This window comes from Schistocerca serialis, chromosome 7, assembly GCF_023864345.2.
Source record: "Schistocerca serialis cubense isolate TAMUIC-IGC-003099 chromosome 7, iqSchSeri2.2, whole genome shotgun sequence".
In the NCBI taxonomy this organism is placed as follows: Eukaryota; Metazoa; Arthropoda; class Insecta; order Orthoptera; family Acrididae; genus Schistocerca; species Schistocerca serialis.
Genome location: NC_064644.1, coordinates 107802879 through 107822521, shown reverse-complemented (window position 1 = coordinate 107822521; position 19643 = coordinate 107802879). Strand labels below are relative to the sequence as shown.

Below are 19643 nucleotides of genomic sequence, written 5' to 3'. Positions count from 1 at the left end.
AGTTGCTGCATTACAAGCCAAATACTGCTGAGTCTACAATATACAATATGAATAGACACATGAATCAAATGGTTGAAGGTTTCTGTCACTTGGCAATTGCGAATTAATGTAGAAATTTATAAATGAAAGACTGCAATTGAATAAAATCAGCTGGTATTATTGTAACGATTTAAAATGATGAGTACGATAGCAGAAGTACTTTTGAGAATGCCGCATATTTCTGCAAAACACTTATTGGTGTTGATGGTGCAGCAATTAAATAAAATATGAGTTGAAGAACAGTGAAACAATAGATTCCTAATGCACGTAATTAGTTATGAATGACCACATAGCTTGCGAGATATTCACTTCTAAACGCGTACTACATCTTCACTGTTGAAACCTCGGAAGTCTCAAAAGTTCACAAGTCGGCACTCCAAAGTATTTCTATCTCTTGCGACTATGTGCAAACCGCTCCACACTCTCCAAGTCTCTCTGCCACTGTGCATCCGTTGCGCCATCCAGCACCTCCCAGTCCTGTCGTGTATTCCCTGAACTCTTCTCCCACTTTGATCCAGTCTCCCCTTTCACGAACGCTGTGATTGGCTAGAGTGCTCGCACCATGTCTTCAAGCCAATGCACCCACACAAACGCAATGAATACTGGATTTACATTTAAATAACTTAAACTTAAATAGATATTCCTACGGCGGGACCATAAACATGCTCTAACACACATTATTAAATACATAAACAAATTAAATTAACATATATCAAAGGAATAGAGCAAAAGGTAGGCCAGTAGCCTAATGTCACTGTGCTTTCTAAAACACAGTAAATATTTAACACTTTTGAGTCCCGAACACTTTGGAGCATGCATGTAACAGAATCCCGGGAATTTTTGGCATCTCTTTAATTAACTATCATTTCATTCTTATAACCTTATTTAAAGATATGGAAACATTTTTTTTTTTTTTTAGAAGGAAAGGTTCCTATTTGATCCATTTGTAAAATAAAGCACATTTAAATACAAATTTAGGGCACAAATTTTATTTACATTGCAGTATATATTTAGTGAAAAAAAATTCTGCAGAGATTCTTATCTGTACATTTAACAATAATTTGCTCCTGTATGGTACAATTTGAAACACTCTGGCATGCACAGTGGAATTATATAGTCAGGGCACCACCGTACTGTTTCTTTTCTTGAAGACTTTCCATTGGACAGTTTTGTTTTCTCTGCACAAACTTTGCACACTCTTGTGGGATGCGCCTTCTTTTCAGTGGAAGGAATCCTGTCTGCAAAATGTCTTCCTAGGAGTCTGCTGCTACACGCATTTTAGGGAGTAGCAGTATGTTGATGTACAGCACCTTTCTTTGAAAATTCTTCACCTAATTGCAGAAGAAAATTTGACAAATGGTAGCCTTTATTCTGATTGTTTCTTGTTTTACGGTACAAGATGAAAGTATTCACTGCTGACATTATAAAAAGATGGAAAAACAGTTTCTTCCACCATTTCATTTGCCTTCTCTTGAAAGGGTAGTAAGATATAAGTTGGTCATTTCTGTCTACACCTGTCTTGTTGAGGTTGTAGTCTAGAATGGCATCTGGTTTCATTTTCTTTGTCAGACCCATTTTGCTTTGCTATGTACTTCTACTTCTCTTTTGGCCATCTTGTGAAAACTTGACAAACACAGAACACTCTTGTCTTCCTCCACTTCAGGCACAACAAATGTTCCTTCCTCATAAATGTACAGTCACCCTTTTTTCAGTTTTTTGCTGACTACACCTTGCTTAGGAAGCCCTCTACGATTAGGCATGCTCGCCCCCACAGCCTTCATCTTATTCTCCAACAGGAAATCAAAAACAGCAGGTGAAGTGTAATATCTGTCCATATAAACAGTTTGTCCCTTTTTGAGGTAGCCAGACAGAAGTCTCTGAAAAAGGGCAGTGACTAAATTGTCTTCCTGCCCTTTACCTGTGTAAACTTCAGTGTGTAAAACATATCCTGTATTTGCATCACACAAGGTAAACAGTTAGATATCATACTTGTCAGGTTTGTTTTTTGTACAGACATGAAACATAACTCTTCCCCTGAATCCACAGGCACCTTCATTTATAGTGAGATTTTCCTCAGGTGAAAACGGTGCTGGAAACTGTGTGAGTAAATGATTCAGGAATGGTCTGATTTTGTACATGGGATTGTGGACAGGTTCGTCTCTTGGAATGTACAAGACATTGTCATTTACATGGAGGCAAGAGAGAATAGCAAAAAATCTATTTCTAGCGAGAACTGAACCTGGAGAAGGTGTGGAAACAAAGCTGTTTGTAGACCAATAATTATGCAGATTATTTTTCTTCACCAGGCACATGTGGATTATGACAGCAAAGAACAAATACATTTCATGAAGCTGTACCCCAGTCCATGAGCTCCACATGCTGTTGGGTTTCATTTTGCGTGATCTTCTGATTTTATCTGCAATAGATTTCACATACCTGTTAGTTTCTGCCTTAATGTGTTTCACCACTGATTCAGGGATAAAAACTGAAAAAATATCAAAAGGACTGCTGCAGTCACCCACTTCTGTCACACGTCCACTTTCCTCTTTGAATTCAGGCAATGAAGGTTGCATGTCTAATGCAGTCCACCCTAATTCTGCATCCGAAGATTTTGGAACACTAGAACGTCTTCTCTTGCGTGGTGACTCTGTAGATGGCACTACATTTGAAGTACTGCCTTCAGTATTAGGCAGTACATTATATATCACGGAGGTGAAATTTTGTCTGAAAAATGCAATGGACACGTAACCTAAATAGCAGACTTATTACACAAAACAATGTATAACCATGGAAAGGAAAACCAATGTTGCTTTTGTACCTGAGTCTGCTTCAGAAGCAAAATCACTGTATTCACTTTCAGAAATGTCCCCTTTGGAACTGGAATCAACAAATGTCTCATTTAAAAGCCTCTCAGTCTCAGTATTAGCCAAAAACTTTGACATATTTATTGCAAAATGCACTGCAAGTGCAACTAGAAATGCACAAAAACTATGGTGCCACGCGACAGTACAGTGTTTTTGAACAACTGAGGATTATCCTTGACAATGCCAAAATAGTTTCAGAAATATCCACACAATGGCAGTGCCATGCAGTGGGCAGATCACAGCATGCCAAACCTGAATATTAGATGCGAGCGCAACAAAAACAAAGCGAATGGAGGAAGACGAGCAGAGTTCGGGCATGGGATGCTCACAGCGTGCCTGTCACACAAGCTGTGCTCGAGTTTCAGACTCAAAGTGTTAACCAGTTATATATCGGATATAAACAAAGACATAGACAAATAAATACATGTGTAAGCATGCTGCTACCATTTTTTCGTGTCACTTTGGAGTACTTATGGCCTGACACGATTGATAGTAATCGGACACTTTGACCTCCAATAACTCATGTACTATTCAAGTTACATGTCTGTAATTTATACCAATTTAGGTTTACACTAATAGCTTTCTAAAGACATGCCAATTGATGAAATCAGATGAAGTGTTTAAATTTTGGAAATGCGTCTCTGGGTGTTACTTGTATAATTTACCGTCAGATACTAAACTATAAACTAATAAAGATTTTGAAAATCTGATTACTCCATCAGAATCATCTTGCAAATAATGGTAATGTACATGTTTCTTTTTGAGGTATCATGATTCCTCTGGCTACTATTAATTTCTATATGAACTGTGAAAAGCCTGCCATTAAGGTTTCACAAAGTCCGCCATGTTTGGCACTCCTGGCATAGAAATCTCCTTCATTGACACAAAGCATCGTCCTCGCCACAGCGTCAACATGGAATTCCCAGCCATGCAATCATCCTGGACCATGCGCTGGGGCTCTTGCTCAGCTAACATTCGGCGCCACGTGTTTGCTGCCGGGTCCCTGCTTGCCGAGCGGCCCGTTCGGCCACACCAACTCCGAACTTAGAATATCTTCAAGGTGCCACAACTCACATGTTACCTCACAAACTGTACTTTATTGAAATAATCAAGTAATTTAACAGTGTATGATAATGTAAACAAAACCTAGGCCAAAATACATGCCTATTAAATGTTTTCTTTTTCTGAAAAATAAGCAGATAATAGAGAAACCAACAGATGGCTTACAGTAGATACTAATTTATTTATTTGTGATATAATATTGCCTTAAAATATTGTCATTACACAAATAACACTCATTTATAAGAGAGCTCTGAATGTACACAACTCTGTCAACCAAAGATGCTACTCCATTCTGACATCAAACAGAGGCGGTGACTGGACCATGTAATATCTTAACATGAATAAAAAAATTAATACAGGTTTGATTTTGAGACACACATTTATATTATAAAATTATGATACCAGCAACAACAACAGAAGCAGTCACAAAAGAAAGTGGAGCCATCAGAACATGTAATTAGGAAACAGTTGGATGAGTGCATGCTGGGATGCAAACAAATAGTGAACCAGGCACCCATTGTGCTGATGCTTTATATGTCTATTTCTTCCAAGTGATACTTTCTCTTGGAGAGCCAGTGGGACTTCAATAAAAAAAATTGTCCATGTCTGTTACTTATTAAGGTTTTGCCAACAAATTAAGGAGCAATTATATAGTCTCCAATAATTCTACATCAGATGTGTGCACACCACAGCTTATTGTCCACCCTGTGTGAGCTCACAGCAGATTGTCAGCAGCCAAATAATGCTTATTTCTTATATACAAAATTCCATTTTTTTTGTAAAGATTGCCTCATTGATACAGAGAATTTCTCGTGGAAAGAATCAGTTGGCCCAATATAGTATCAGAATTAACCTACAGAATTCCATAAATATAAGAGAAGATAAAATAAAACAAATATATGTGTCTTCTGGACTTACTCCTGTCAATATGCTGAGTGACACATGATAAGATATTCAATCTATGTGTAAAATTTGAATAATGCTAGATTGACATATTCCAGAGGAATGAGATTTTCACTCTGCAGCGGAGTGTGCGCTGATATGAAACTTCCTGGCAGATTAAAACTGTGTGCCCGACCGAGACTCGAACTCGGGACCTTTGCCTTTCGCGGGCAAGTGCTCTACCAACTGAGCTACCGAAGCACGACTCACGCCCGGTACTCACAGCTTTACTTCTGCCAGTTTGGAAGGTTGGAGACGAGGTACTGGCAGAAGTAAAGCTGTGAGTACCGGGCGTGAGTCGTGCTTCGGTAGCTCAGTAGGTAGAGCACTTGCCCGCGAAAGGCAAAGGTCCCGAGTTCGAGTCTCGGTCGGGCACACAGTTTTAATCTGCCAGGAAGTTTCATATTCCAGAGGCATTCGCAATTTCTGTTTAGCCAATATATGAATTCTGAGAAAAAGCTTTTAGAATATTTCTTTCTTTTTTATTAGTTTGTGAAAGCCCTTTTTTAATTTATTATTGTTGTCATTATTTGAGCTAACCAACAATCAGTCCACATGAACTCCATAGACAGGATACAAAGATGATTTTCGACTTTACCTCTTTTACACAGATAGTGTGTTATTACATTTTTGTTCCTCATTAACTTATATGATGCATTTCCATATATGGGTATGAAAACATGAATTGTTTCATTCGGTATTTGTCCCCTAATAATAAAATGTATGCTTAGTTTCACTGCATCCTTTATTTCTGTAACAAAAATGTGTTTATTAGTGTATGGTAATCATTAGGCAGTGCTGGTGATCAGCAAAAGATTTTCCTGTCCTTTATTTTTTACTGTAAGATGATGGAAGTTGACAATTATCTATGACTGATGAAATCTTGACACATCTGTGTCTACATATTGTGCAAGAAAGCACGTCACATTGAAGGTTAAATAAAAATTGAAGTGTTTTGACAATATTCAAGTCTCAAGAAGGTCAAAGATAATTAAAAATTTTAATATTTTTGCTGTATGAAATAACAGACCCAATACTCACATGGATTAGTTTTAGTGTGTGATGCTGTGGGAAACAGTGAAGAATAAAAATGTGGGTTTGAAATTCCGAGAAAATCTGTGTAACCATAAAGTAAAAGTTTTGAAAGAAGGTGGCGTAATAGTTTTTGCATCTCAAGAAGCCTTTCTGTCCCTACATAGTATACCTAAAAAGATATTAAAAAAACATACAAAAATCATTGAAAGGGACAGTGTTTGCTCAACAGGAAGTGTGTGGTAAGCATGCAGACAGGCCTAACATTGTTTCAGATGACACAAAAGTGAAAATTATTTCTGGATTTTGTCATGTGAATGTGGGAAAAAAACATAATCTGCAAAAGAAAAAAACACTTATTTACTAGAACTCTATGTAGGAAATGCGTAACATGTGTAAAGAAAAGGAGCATAGTTGTAATGTATTTTATGAATCCTAAAGACGAATTGGAATTGAGATCTGTTTAATAGTATATGATTCCAGTCTACATTTTTGAGGCATAAAATTAAAGGCCTTAATTGTTTCATCATTTGTGGACCTGACTACCATGTACTAGGGCTCAGTTTTATTCTGGCAAGTAATCATATTGTGAATGCTAACTCTCAGACCATCATGATCAGAGAGACCATCCAGTATTTTACCAACAGTGATACTGCCCGGATTCCCTTGGTCTACAAATACGTTGTCAATTAGGGTGCTTGAATTAGAAGTATTCTGGTGGGAAAATAGACCACTGGGACAACATTGTAGGTGTGTATCAGATTCTCCAGATCTTACGTCCCACTACAGTGTGTTAAGAAGTTGATATTAATATCTCCGAGTATTATTGACATCTATTTTAGAATTAAATAAATGAAGTAAGAGTGAGTCAAGCTGCTTCAGAAAGAGGGCATGATTGCCGGAGGGTGCTCTATATATTGCTACGATTAAAAGGGTAGAATTATTCACAGAATACTCAAGGCACATGCTTCTAAATGTTGCTCTAAACAAAAGTCATGTATATCAATTGTTTTACAACTGACACAGTTCTTTATGAAAGTAGCTTAGTGAAGCACGGTACATAGGTATGGTCTATACTTCCATAATCTTGCACATTGACCTAGAGTTCATTTAATTTATTATATGAGCCTGTAATATTCTGGTGGAAGATTTCCCGTTTATGCTTTTCAGTGCTAGTTAAAAGATTTTGTCTAAAAAAGAATTCTGTCAGTGTGTTCAGATATGCTTTGCTTTCTTGACCTGTGATTTCGAAAACCATTCATTTGATGTGGTTTGTCTATATGCACTACCTTCTTTGAGTTCTTCTGAAATTAGTGCGTTTAGAAGGGCACCTAGTATTTTTTTTTCCTGGCCTGTGTAGGTGCATCCCATGGGTACAGCTACACATTCCTCCCAATAAACCAAAGTCAACCATGGGCCTTCCGTAATGCTGACCTCAGATGCTCATTCCATTTCATAACACTTTATAAGATTGTGTCTAATTATAGGGCAATCCATGTAATCCTGAACTACTTCAGTGGGTCATAATTTCCCTCCAAAAGTACATAGAAATGGGAAAGTTGTTTTAATAATGTCAGTAGCTCTGGGAGAATCACAAATACTGCCTGCTGTTGGCAAGCTGAGTGTTGTTTCTGTGCATGAGGTCCTTTTGTCTGGTATAATGCCATGTCTGCTGAACTTGTTTTGGTTCATTCATAACCTCATCAGTCACACTTTGTGAAGTCTGTTAGTGTATAGTTCAGGCCACATGACAATGGCAAGCAAGTTAGTGATTTGTTCACAGAAACATGCAGTACACAACAGAAGAGTGGGTTTTTATTGTGAAAACTTACTGGAAGACAAACTCCTTGGTTGCACCACAATGGGCATTTCAGAGAGAATTCAATGTGCATGATGTTCTGAGAAAGGCAACAATTTTATTAATTTTAAGGTAACTAGAGACAACTGGTGTAACAAACAGTGACAGTGGTAAACAATGACCATCATTGAGTGCAGAGGTTTGAAGATGATTGGAGGACTGTTAGTAAAAGGGTGAATGGCATATCCGACAGTGATGTATAAATTTTAACACTAAAAGATTTTTGTACTCAAACAAGTGTTATGTATAATTACAGACTGTGTAGAAAAGGTAATCCGATGGCAAAGAGAGTTTTTTAAACCTGGTTAAAGGACTGGCCACACAGAATGTGGTTTGCCTGAGTGGGCTGTGACCTTGAGCTGCTGCGGACTGGCCGTGTCTTTAAAATGTGTGTGTGTCACGTTGGTTACACAGAATACAGAGGAAGGTCTTGCCACTGTGGTGACCGGCCAGCTGCCGCGGCAAGCGCCAGTCTGTCCCACAGTGCAGATTGACTGCTGTCGTTGATGGAAGAGAGTGCCTGCTGCCACATTTTTTGCCGTTTCTCACATTGGCAGCTGAGCCAGCAGCAGTGGCAGGCAGATGTGTCTATCAGGGAGTGCGCAGTGCACTCAGTGGAAATCACAAAAACAGAAAAACTTATTGAGCAAGTGAGGAAGTACAACTTCTTGTGCAATATGGATGATGCAAATTATAGAAAATTTTGAAGAAGGCCATAGCTAAGCTAAAGTGTTTCAAAATGGTAAATACCTTTGCAGAAAATTTTAATTTTCACACATGCAATAAGTTACATAAAATGAAGTACAGTACACAGCTAAGCACTGGAAATCATTTAGTGTGCATTACATCTTAAAGCATGTGAAATATATTGCAGCCAGTATGTAAGCAACTAAGTGATCAAAACCAAAAGCAAAAAATGTAGAAAATTGAGCTTCATAAAAAACAATTACATTTTGCATTCAAATGAAAATAGTCTCATATGGTATTTCTAGCACTAACAACCAAAGATGTTATTCCAAACACTTGTTTTATAAAACAATTTAAAGCAATACCTTCTACCTGACGAGAAATTGTATGCTTAACATTTGCAATCAGTTCTCAGTACTGCAATCAGTAGTCGTTAAAACTGAACAAAGTCCCTGTACCCAATGCAATCCTTACCAATTTTCATATTGCATTGAGACATCCCCCTCCCCCTCCCCCCGTTAACTACAATCTGTCATAGATCCCTCTCACAAAAAACCATGCCCAGTGATTGGAAGGAAGCATATATCATATCCATCTACAATAAGGGTAGCAGCAGGGATCAACAAAACTACCATGCAATATCCTTCACATAAATTTATTGTATTTTGGAACACATTCTGAGCTCAAACATGAAAAGGTATCTCGAATATAATGGCCTACACCATGCCAACCAGCACAAATTTACTGAAAGCCCTAAATAAAGACAGTCAGGTAGAGGTAGTATTTCTCGGTTTCCAGAAAGCATTTGATTCAGTACTACACCTATGCTTATTATCAAAAGTATGATCGTATGCGGTATCAAGTGAAATTTGTGACTGGAGTGAGGAGTTTTTGCTAGTGAAGATGCTGCAAGCCGTCTTGGAGAGTGATCAAGTGATACTGACGTAAATTTGGGTGTACCCCGAGAAGCGTGTTGAAACTCTTGCTATTCATGTTGTGTATTTATTACCTTACGAAGATTATTAATAATAGCCTCAAAGTTTGTATGTTGTAAAGTATTGTCTGAAAGAAGCTGCGTAAATATTAATTCAAAAATTTCAATATGGTGCATACATTGGTAACTTGCTTTACATGTTCAGAAATGTAAAATGTGCCCTTCACAAAATGAAAAAACAAATTACCCTATGACTACAATAACGAGTCACAGTTGGAGTCAGCCAAGTCTTGCAAATACCTTCTTGTAATACTTTGTAGGGATACAAAATGGAACAATCACATGGGCCCTGTCAAGAGTATAGCAGGGCAGGTATCAGACCTCAGTTTATTGGTAGAATACTGGAGTAATGCAATCAGTCTACAAAGGAGACTGCTTACAAATCACCCATCTAATCCATCCTAGAATATTGCTCAAGTGTGTGGGACCCGTACTGGAAAGGACTAACTGGGGATATTGAAGGTATGAGTATATGGAGAAGAGCAACGTGAATGCTAGCCTGTGGGAGAGTGTAACTGACTTGCTGAAGGAACTGAAGCGGCAGTTACTTGGAAGATATATGTAAACTAGCCTGAGAAATCCTACTTACAAAGTCTCAAGAACCGGCTTTAAATAATGACTCCAAGAATATACTACAACCCCCTACATATCACTCCGATGTGTATCATGTGGGCAAAATTACAGCATGCATAGAGACGTTTAGCCATTTTCCCCACACTCCATATGTGAATGGGATGAGGAAAAGCCCTTACAACTGGTACAATAGGACATATCCACTGCCACACACTTCACAGTGGTTTGCAGAGTATAGATGTAGATAAAAAAAATTACATCTTGGATTCAGTTTCGCAAAGGTGTCCCTTGGTTGTCTTTCCTTTAAAGGTATTCAATTATTCAAAAGTAATACTGTAGTGGTCTACGAAACTACCCATTACTGAAAATGCAACGTAGCTAGCTCTGCAGCCAACTTCTTTACGAGATACTAGAGAGAATGTCTCTGTGGTTACGACAGGCTCAGTGTTGACGCAGCTGAGATAATTTGTTATGTGATTGTCCCCGAAACATGCCATATTGTAATGCAAACCTGCTTTACTATCTTGAAAATGGTGGAATGTTCTATTTGAAGTGAAAATGTGATTATTCTGATTTTGTTCGGATTTGCCAGATATCTGGAAAAACACTATTTATAACAGAATAAAAGATAAACAAACTGCTGTAGTTTTCAAAGTATTTTGAATTTTCTTTCTTTAGTGTTACAGCTAATTTCGCATCAGTTGTCATTGGATACAAACATTTGATGAATTCTTCCCCAAAGCTTGTTTGGCCAGATCTGATAAATAGTTAAACTGCAAAATATTTAACCTGATGAACTCACAGAACTTTGTGTATGTTTAGTAACTGACTATTGATAAGCATAGTAAATAAAATTTTTGTCAGTCCGTATCTTAAAGATAGGACATGTTTCAACTTTTCCATTAATCAACTGTTAGAGCAGAATGTCTTCTACTTCATCATTTTCATCCAGTAGTAAGTACAATAATAACTTGCGATCACTAATTTGAAAAAGGTGTGTGTGTTTCCACAAAATGGTCGTGACTGAGTTGCACGCTAGGGTACTTGGCCGTGGCATGCTCAGGCAATGTGCTCGGTGCCAGCGCCCAAAAATAAAGTATGAGGTTTGCCCAGAAAATACTGCATCGCATTTTTTTCTCCGCCGAAAACAATGCTACGAATGCGAAACGTTACGTATGTATTATTTGTAGTCTCCTGAGTGAGTGTACCAAGTTTCCCTCATTTCCAACAGATAGCGTAACTGCAGGACAGTTTCAAAATGACATCTGTAGGTGAAGTATGTTACAACCAATGTGCCACCATTTAATTTCTCGCTGCAGAGAAAGAAACTGTGCGGACTATTCACAAATGCTTGTGCAAAGTCTATGGAGCATCTGCTATTGACAGGAATACAGTTAGTTGCTGGGCACAGGGGGTGAGGTCATCAGAAGGTGGTTCGGCGGAGCTCCACGATTTACAGTGGTTGGGGAGGCCTTCCACGGCTGTCACACCTCGTAGCCCTGACCTAGCCCCCTCGGATTTCCACTTGTTTGGGCCATTACTGGATGCCGTTCATGAAAGACATTTTGAGGACAGTGAGGAGTTGATTCACACACTGAAGCACTGGCTCCGCCACAAGGACAAGGACTGGTACTGACAGGGAATACACATCCTTATTTCATGCTGGAGGGAGGCCATGGAATGTGATGGAGATTACGTGAAAAGATAGGGCGTGTAGATAAAACACCATTCATTCATGTGCGCAATTCTCATTGTGTTCAATAAAGAATTGTTGAAGAAAGAAAAACGTGGTACATTACTTTCTGGGCAACGTCGTACTTTAACTTCTTTCTCCATACTGTACTGAAATATGGCTTTTGTTCCAACTATAAAAACAATACAGATATATTAGCTACATTTAGTTCGCAGCAACATGTCACCTAAAACAATCGATGTGTAAAGTAGCCAGTGACCACATTTTTCACTGCAAACCCTTCAAAATTTATAGGTTCATCAAAATTGAATGAGAAGTATTTCATAGAATCTCTACCAAAAAACTAATTACAGCAGTTGACATAATTTTGCATCATTTACATACAGAATTTTTTACAGCATGAAATTCGGAAAACTCATTTTTCTTGTGTGCCACTATCAGCCACTCTGTGGGAACTGCTTCTGTGTGGCATCCCTAGCCTCTGCCTCTGAAAGATGTTGCCAACCGTGCTGCCAGAATGCTTTCTGGCTGGCCAGGCATTAAGGAACAAGAGTGGCAGGATGTTTATAGTGCTGATAACATAGATGACAAATACAAATCTTTCCTTAACACATTTCTCCTGCTCTTTGAAAGTTGCTTTCCATTAGACCATTCAAAACAGGGTACTAACAGCAAAAGGCAGCCAGTTTGGCTGACTAGTGGGATAAGGATATCATGTCGAACAAAGTGGGAATTATATCAAATTGTAGTCACAATCGAGCTACAGTAGCCCATGACAAACTGTACTGTAAGGTGCTTAAAAATGTTATTAGGTAGGCAAAGAGTATGTAGTATGCAAATGGAATAGCTAATTCACAGGATAAAATTAAAACTGTATGGTCAGTCATGAAGAAAGTCTCTCTTCAGAAGCACAAGGCTGAGGATATAAAGCTGGTATGTAGTAAAAATTTTCTTGTTACTGACAAGTCTAATATATGTACAGTACTTAACAATCATTTTCTGAACATAGTTTCTACAGGGAATCATTTCACTCTCTTCGAAAATGGCTATCCGATACTGATATCTGAAGTACTCCATGATATAGACAAGGGGGAGATTGAGTCCTAATTAAATCACTGAAGGTTAAGGACTCTCTTGGTTATGGTTATGGTATCTAGCAGAATACTAAAGTAGTGTGCTGCACATGTTAGCCCTGTACCTAAACATATTCTTTTTAGGAATGGTCAGTTTCCTAAATGATTAAAGTACTCAGTAGTAGAACTGCATTATAAAAAGGGAGAAAGGGATAATGTAGACTACTGTAGACCTCGTTCTACACCACGGGTGTGTTGAAGTTATTGAAAAGGCTGTGTATGTAAGGATAATTGATCATTTGGTTTCAAATAATTTGCTGTCAAATGTACAGTTTGGTTTTAGAAGTGGTTTAACAATTGAAAATGCTATTTTCTATGTAAGGTACTGTATGGATTAAACAAAAGGTCTCAAACTCAAGGCATCTTTTTTGATTTAACTAAGGCATTTGATTGTGTTGATCAAAAAATGTTGCTCCAGAACTTGGACCATTACGGAATATGGGGAGTAGCTCACAACTGGTTCACCTCTTACTTTAAGAACAGAAAGCAAAAGATCATTCTCCACAGTATTGAGAATGGCTATGATGTGGGGTGTAAGTGAGGCATGATTAAATGGGGATGCCATAGGGGTCAGTGCTGGGGCCATTCCTGTTCCTTATATATATATATATATATATATATATATATATATATGGTTATATACCCTACCCTCTGGCTCCTACCCTTGTAACCGCCCCCGGTGTAAAACCTGTCCCATGCACCCTCCCACCACCACCTACTCCAGTCCTGTAACCCGGAAGGTGTACACGATCAAAGGCAGAGCCACGTGTGAAAGCACCCACGTGATCTACCAACTGACCTGCCTACACTGTGACGCATTCTATGTGGGAATGACCAGCAACAAACTGTCCATTCGCATGAATGGACACAGGCAGACAGTGTTTGTTGGTAATGAGGATCACCCTGTGGCTAAACATGCCTTGGTGCACGGCCAGCACATCTTGGCACAGTGTTACACCGTCCGGGTTATCTGGATACTTCCCACCAACACCAACCTATCCGAACTCCGGAGATGGGAACTTGCCCTTCAGTATATCCTCTCTTCTCGTCATCCGCCAGGCCTCAATCTCCGCTAATTTCAAGTTGCCGCCACTCATACCTCACCTGTCTTTCAACAACTTCTTTGCCTCTACACTTCTGCCTCGACTGACATCTCTGCCCAAACTCTTTGTCTTTAAATATGTCTGCTTGTGTCTGTATGTGTGGATGGATATGTGCGTGTGTGCGAGTGTATACCTGTCCTTTTTTCCCCCTAAGGTAAGTCTTTCCTCTCCCGGGATTGGAATGACTCCTTACCCTCTCCTTTAAAACCCACTTCCTTTCGTCTTCCCCTCTCCTTCCCTCTTTCCTGATGAGGCAACAGTTTGTTGCGAAAGCTTGAATTTTGTGTGTATGTTTGTGTTTGTTTGTGTGTCTGTCGACCTGCCAGCACTTTCATTTGGTAAGTCACATCATCTTTGTTTTTAGATATATATATATATATATATATATATATATATATATATATATATATATATATATATATATATATATATATATATAAAACAAAGATGAGGTGACTTACCGAACAAAAGTGCTGGGGCAGGTCGATAGACACACAAGCGCTGGCATTCTTTTTAAATGTCCATAAAATTTTAGCCGTCTCTTCCTCATTGTATCTGTGATCTTTTCTGTATTCCTTCCATTATATTGATATATATATTTTTTTTTTTTAAATTATGAATTTGGCCAGCTATGGACCGCATACAACTTAAGACTTATGGTGTTTCTTTTTCTTCCGTTCTTCCCAGTACTTCTTCATTTTCTCACCAACTGCTCGTCTCTGCTCATCTGTTCACACTCTCTTGGGTCGAGGTTTTGGCGCATCTTCTTCATAGTTTGCGTTTTCTATAAGTAGCCTAAAGTTATTCCTGTCACATATTATTTCTTCTGTAGCACCTATTTTGTTGGCGTCTTTCTTTACTGCTTCTATCCATCCTACGGTGTTTTTCAGCTTACTAACGTAATTAAAAATTTTCTTTGTAATTCGTGTTTCTTCCATTCTTTTTAAATGTCCATAAAATTTTAGCCGTCTCTTCCTCATTGTATCTGTGATCTTTTCTGTATTTTTGTATAGGTCTTCATTTCTCCTTTTAATCCACCTGTTTTCCTTGTTTTTCTCAGGACCTAGAATTTTTCTTAATATTTTTCTCTCTCTTTTTTCTAGTTCTCTTAATTCGCCTTTCTTATTCAATGTTAGGCACTCTGATCCATATGTTGCTTGTGTCCCAATAACTGAATTATAATGTTTAATCTTTGCTTGTATGGATATTGATTTCTTATTGTAGTAGTTTTGTGTTAATTTATATGCAAATTCCAACTTTTTTATTCTTTCTTTATTTGTTGTGTTATCCAGTCCATTGGCTTGGATCCACTCCCCCAGGTATTTGAATCTATCAACTCTTTGAATTTTTCCATACTTTGTTTTCATAAACTTTTCTGTATTATGTTTGTGTTCTATATACTCGGTTTTTTCGTAGGATATTTTTAGCCCAGTCTTTTCAGCAATCTCGTGTAACATATCAAGCGTAACTGTTGCGTCTGTTCGGTTTTCAGTTATCAATGCCATATCATCCGCAAAGGCTAAACATTTTACTTCAAATTTGTTCTTTCCTTGGCCCATGCTTATACCCTTTGTGCCTCTGTTTTTTAATGTGTTTTCCCATGTTTTTACTACTTTATCTAAAACCAAGTTAAAGAGAATTGGGGACAGTCCGTCACCTTGTCGAACTCCTGTTTTGATTTTGAATGGTTCAGAAATTTCGCCTTGAAACTTAATTCTTGATGTTGTATCTGTGAGCGTTTGTTCAACAAGTATTCTGGTGTTTTCATCTATCCCTGATTCATAAAGTATCTGGAATAGTGTTTGTCTGTCAACTGAGTCGTAGCCCTTCTTGAAGTCTACGAAAGTAACTACTGTATTTTTATTTTGTATAGCTCTCACTCTCAAAATTATTTTTAAATTAAGAATCTGTTCTGCACATGATCTACCTTTTCTAAATCCTGCTTGATAATCTCCTATATTAGGTCCTGCTTGTTCCTCTATTCTATTTAAAAGTGCTTTAGAAAGTATTTTGTATGTCACTGGTAACAAGGATATGCCCCTGTAGTTGTTGGTGTCTGTTTTATCCCCTTTTTTATGGAGAGGGCGGATCAATGCTTGTTTCCAGTCACTGGGTATGATTCCTTTTGTCCAAATGTCTTTAATTACTTTGTGAATTTTCTGACATGCGGATAAGCCCCCTAGTTTCCACATTTCTGCCACTATCCCATCCTCACCTGGTGCTTTGTTATTCTTCAATGCTTTGATAATCTTTTCTATTTCTTCTACTGTAGGTGGTTCCGACGGTGGATTTTCATGTTGTGGTTTTTGAAATTGTAACCTGTCATTAGGCTCCTCACAATTTAATAGATTTTCAAAGTATTCAGCTAAGATTTGGCAGTTCTCTTTATTGCTTAAAACCATTTTTCCATTTTTATCTTTAAAATGTAAACTTGGTGACTGGAATCCTGTTAAAACTTCTCTGAAAGTCTTATAGAAGTCTCTAGTGTTCTTCCTTTTGAAATCAGAATCCATTTCTTCTAATCTGTCTTTGTCATATTTTCTTTTCACTGATCTGATGATTTTTGCTGTCTTTTTCCTTTCTTCCTTCAACTCTTCCCAGTATTCGTGTTTCTTATTGCTGTTCCATTTTTTCCATGCCTTTAGTCGATTGTCAATTGCTTCATCACACAGCTCATTCCACCATCTGTGTTTTGGTATTCTTCGTGGCTGTCCCATTTCTTTAACTGACTCTATCATTGTTTCTTTAATTTCTTCCCAATTATCCATTTTTCTTGTGTTTAGTATATGACAGAATTTGTCCTGCTTTTGCAGGAGAAATTTAGTGTTTACTCTTGGAAATCTTCTTGGTTTTGGTTTAGGTTTGTTTGGTTGGAACATGGTCTTTATTTCTGTCAGATAATGATCTGAGTCTATGTTTAGGCCCTTCCTCACTCTGACATCCAAGATTTCCTTGTAGTTGCGAGTCATTATTGCCACATGGTCCAACTGATATTCACCTTGATTTGGATTAGGTGATACCCACGTTTTTTTCTTTCTTGCAAGTTTCCTGAAACATGTCGACATTAATTTTAGATTAAACTGTCTACAAAAATCTATAAGTCTTTCCCCATTTCTGTTGGTTCTTGCATGTGCTGGATAATCTCCTACTACTGATTTAAATTTTATTTCTTTGCCAACTTGTGCATTAAAGTCTCCCACTAAAATTTTTATATGTTCTTTTGCTAATGTGGATGTTTCGTGTTCAAGCATTTCCCAGAAATCTTCCACTTTGTCAACATTTGTTCTGTTATGTTGGTTAATAGGTGCATGTGCATTTATAATAGTGTAGCGTTTATTGCCTGACTTGAACGTCAGAAATGAAATTCGTTCTGATGGGGAGCTAAAATTAGTTATTGATTCCGTAAGTTGCTGTTTGACCATAAATGCGGTCCCTAATATAGTCGTATTATTGGAATTTTTAATGGCTGGTTTTCCTTTGCAGATCCTGTATCCACCTGATTCAAATGCATTTTCATCCAGATACCTTGTTTCTTGAAGAACTAATATAAGTATGTTGCGTTGATTGAGAGCGTCCGTTAGGTGTTTTAGTTTTCCAACTTTCATAAGTGTGTTGATATTCAGAGTCCCCAGTAGATGTTTTTTCTTGGGTCTTATCTTTGAAGAAGTACTCGGAAGCTCTGACTCTTCCTTACATGATGTTCTAGGCTCTCCAGAATCCAAAGGCCTAGTTGCACCGCCATGAATAGCGATGGAAGATTGGTTACTTCCTGGAGTAGTTTCCATTTTGAAATTTACCATCATGTCTTAGGTTAAAGTTTGGTTTGGGGAAAGGTAGTTGAACCTTTCGATGATAAAAATTCAAGCATTTAGCTTAGAATTATAAGTGAGGCCACCACTAACATGTGGGACAGACGCCTTTTGCAGCCCCCCACTGTGGGAACAGACGCTACAGTCTGGTGCTTTTATATAAAAGCCTGCCTCTTCCGCCAGTTCCGCCATTCTGATGATCTTCATCGCCGCCTTCACTGCCGTTGAGGTCTTCACCGTTTCCCTGGCTAGGGACCCTCACGAGGTACTATCACCCGGGCCAGGTGAACCAAGGTTTTTTAACGAGGTGTTACTCCTCCCCCTCCTCCTTTTTCAACCGGGCTTGGGACCGGCTTTGGCGGAGTTCTTATATATATATATATATATATATATATATATATAGACTTACCTTAGGGGGAAAAAAGGACAGGTATACACTCGCACACACACTCATATCCATCCACACATACACAGACACAAGCAGACATTTGTAAAGGCAAAGTTTGGGCAGTATACACTCGCATACACACACATACGCAGTATACACTCGCATACACACACATATCCATCCGCACATACACAGACACAAGCAGACCTGCCCATACTCTTTGCCTTTACAAATATATATATATATATGTTGTTGTTGTGGTCTTCAGTCCTGAGACTGGTTTGATGCAGCTCTCCATGCTACTCTATCCTGTGCAAGCTTTTTCATCTCCCAGTACCTACTGCAACCTACATCCTTCTGAATCTGCTTAGTGTATTCATCTCTTGGTCTCCCTCTACGATTTTTACCCTCTACGCTCCCCTCCAATACTAAATTGGTGATCCGTTGATGCCTCAGAACATGTCCTACCAACCGATCCCTTCTTCTGGTCAAGTTGTGCCACAAACTTCTCTTCTGCCCAATCCTATTCAATACTTCCTCATTAGTTATGTGATCTACCCATCTAATCTTCAGCATTCTTCTGTAGCACCACATTTCGAAAGCTTCTATTCTCTTCTTGTCCAAACTATTTATCGTCCATGTTTCACTTCCATACATGGCTACACTCCATACAAATACTTTCAGAAATGACTTCCTGACACTTAAATCAATACTGGATGTTAACAAATTTCTCTTCTTCAGAAACGCTTTCCTTGCCATTGCCAGCCTACATTTTATATCCTCTCTACTTTGACCATCATCAGTTATTTTGCTCCCCAAATAGCAAAACTCCTTTACTACTTTAAGTGCCTCATTTCCTAATCTAATTCCCTCAGCATCACCCGACTTAATTAGACTACATTCCATTATCCTTGTTTTGCTTTTGTTGATATTCATCTTATATCCTCCTTTCAAGACACTGTCCATTCCATTCAACTGCTCTTCCAAGTCCTTTGCTGTCTCTGACAGAATTACAATGTCATCGGCGAACCTCAAAATTTTTATTTCTACTCCATGAATTTTAATACCTACTCCGAATTTTTCTTTTGTTTCCTTTACTGCTTGCTCAATATACAGATTGAACAACATCGGGGAGAGGCTACAACCCTGTCATACTCCCTTCCCAACCACTGCTTCCCTTTCATGTCCCTCGACTCTTATAACTGCCATCTGGTTTCTGTACAAATTGTAAATAGCCTTTCGCTCCCTGTATTTTACCCCTGCCACCTTAAGAATTTGAAAGAGAGTATTCCAGTCAACATTGTCAAAAGCTTTCTCTAAGTCTACAAATGCTAGAAATGTAGGTTTGCCTTTCCTTAATCTTTCTTCTAAGATAAGTCGTAAGGTCAGTATTGCCTCATGTGTTCCAGTGTTTCTACGGAATCCAAACTGATCTTCCCCGAGGTTGGCTTCTACTAGTTTTTCCA

At 38.3% G+C, this 19643-nt stretch overlaps 1 protein-coding gene across 1 annotated transcript; it reads right to left on the bottom strand.

The window, feature by feature from the left end:
- Positions 1–1736: 1736 nt before the first annotated feature.
- On the bottom strand, positions 1737–2981 carry LOC126412914 (piggyBac transposable element-derived protein 4-like). The gene is made up of 3 exons (XM_050082802.1): positions 2858–2981; positions 2090–2788; positions 1737–1987 (listed from the first exon to the last, which is right to left on the bottom strand). The coding sequence occupies exons 1-3, from the start codon at positions 2979–2981 to the stop codon at positions 1737–1739; spliced, it is 1074 nt and encodes a 357-aa protein (XP_049938759.1).
- Between the last annotated feature and the right edge of the window lie 16662 nt (positions 2982–19643).

Bases quoted from the DNA above. Each gene is read 5' to 3' on its own strand.
- LOC126412914 (XM_050082802.1), bottom strand. From the start codon at position 2,981: ATGTCAAAGTTTTTGGCTAATACTGAGACTGAGAGGCTTTTAAATGAG. The intron at 2,789-2,857 runs GTACAAAAGCAA...TCTGCTATTTAG, and splicing joins TGCTTCTGAAGCAGACTCAG to GTTACGTGTCCATTGCATTT. The intron at 1,988-2,089 runs GTGCCTGTGGAT...ATGCAAATACAG, and splicing joins AAATCTCACTATAAATGAAG to GATATGTTTTACACACTGAA.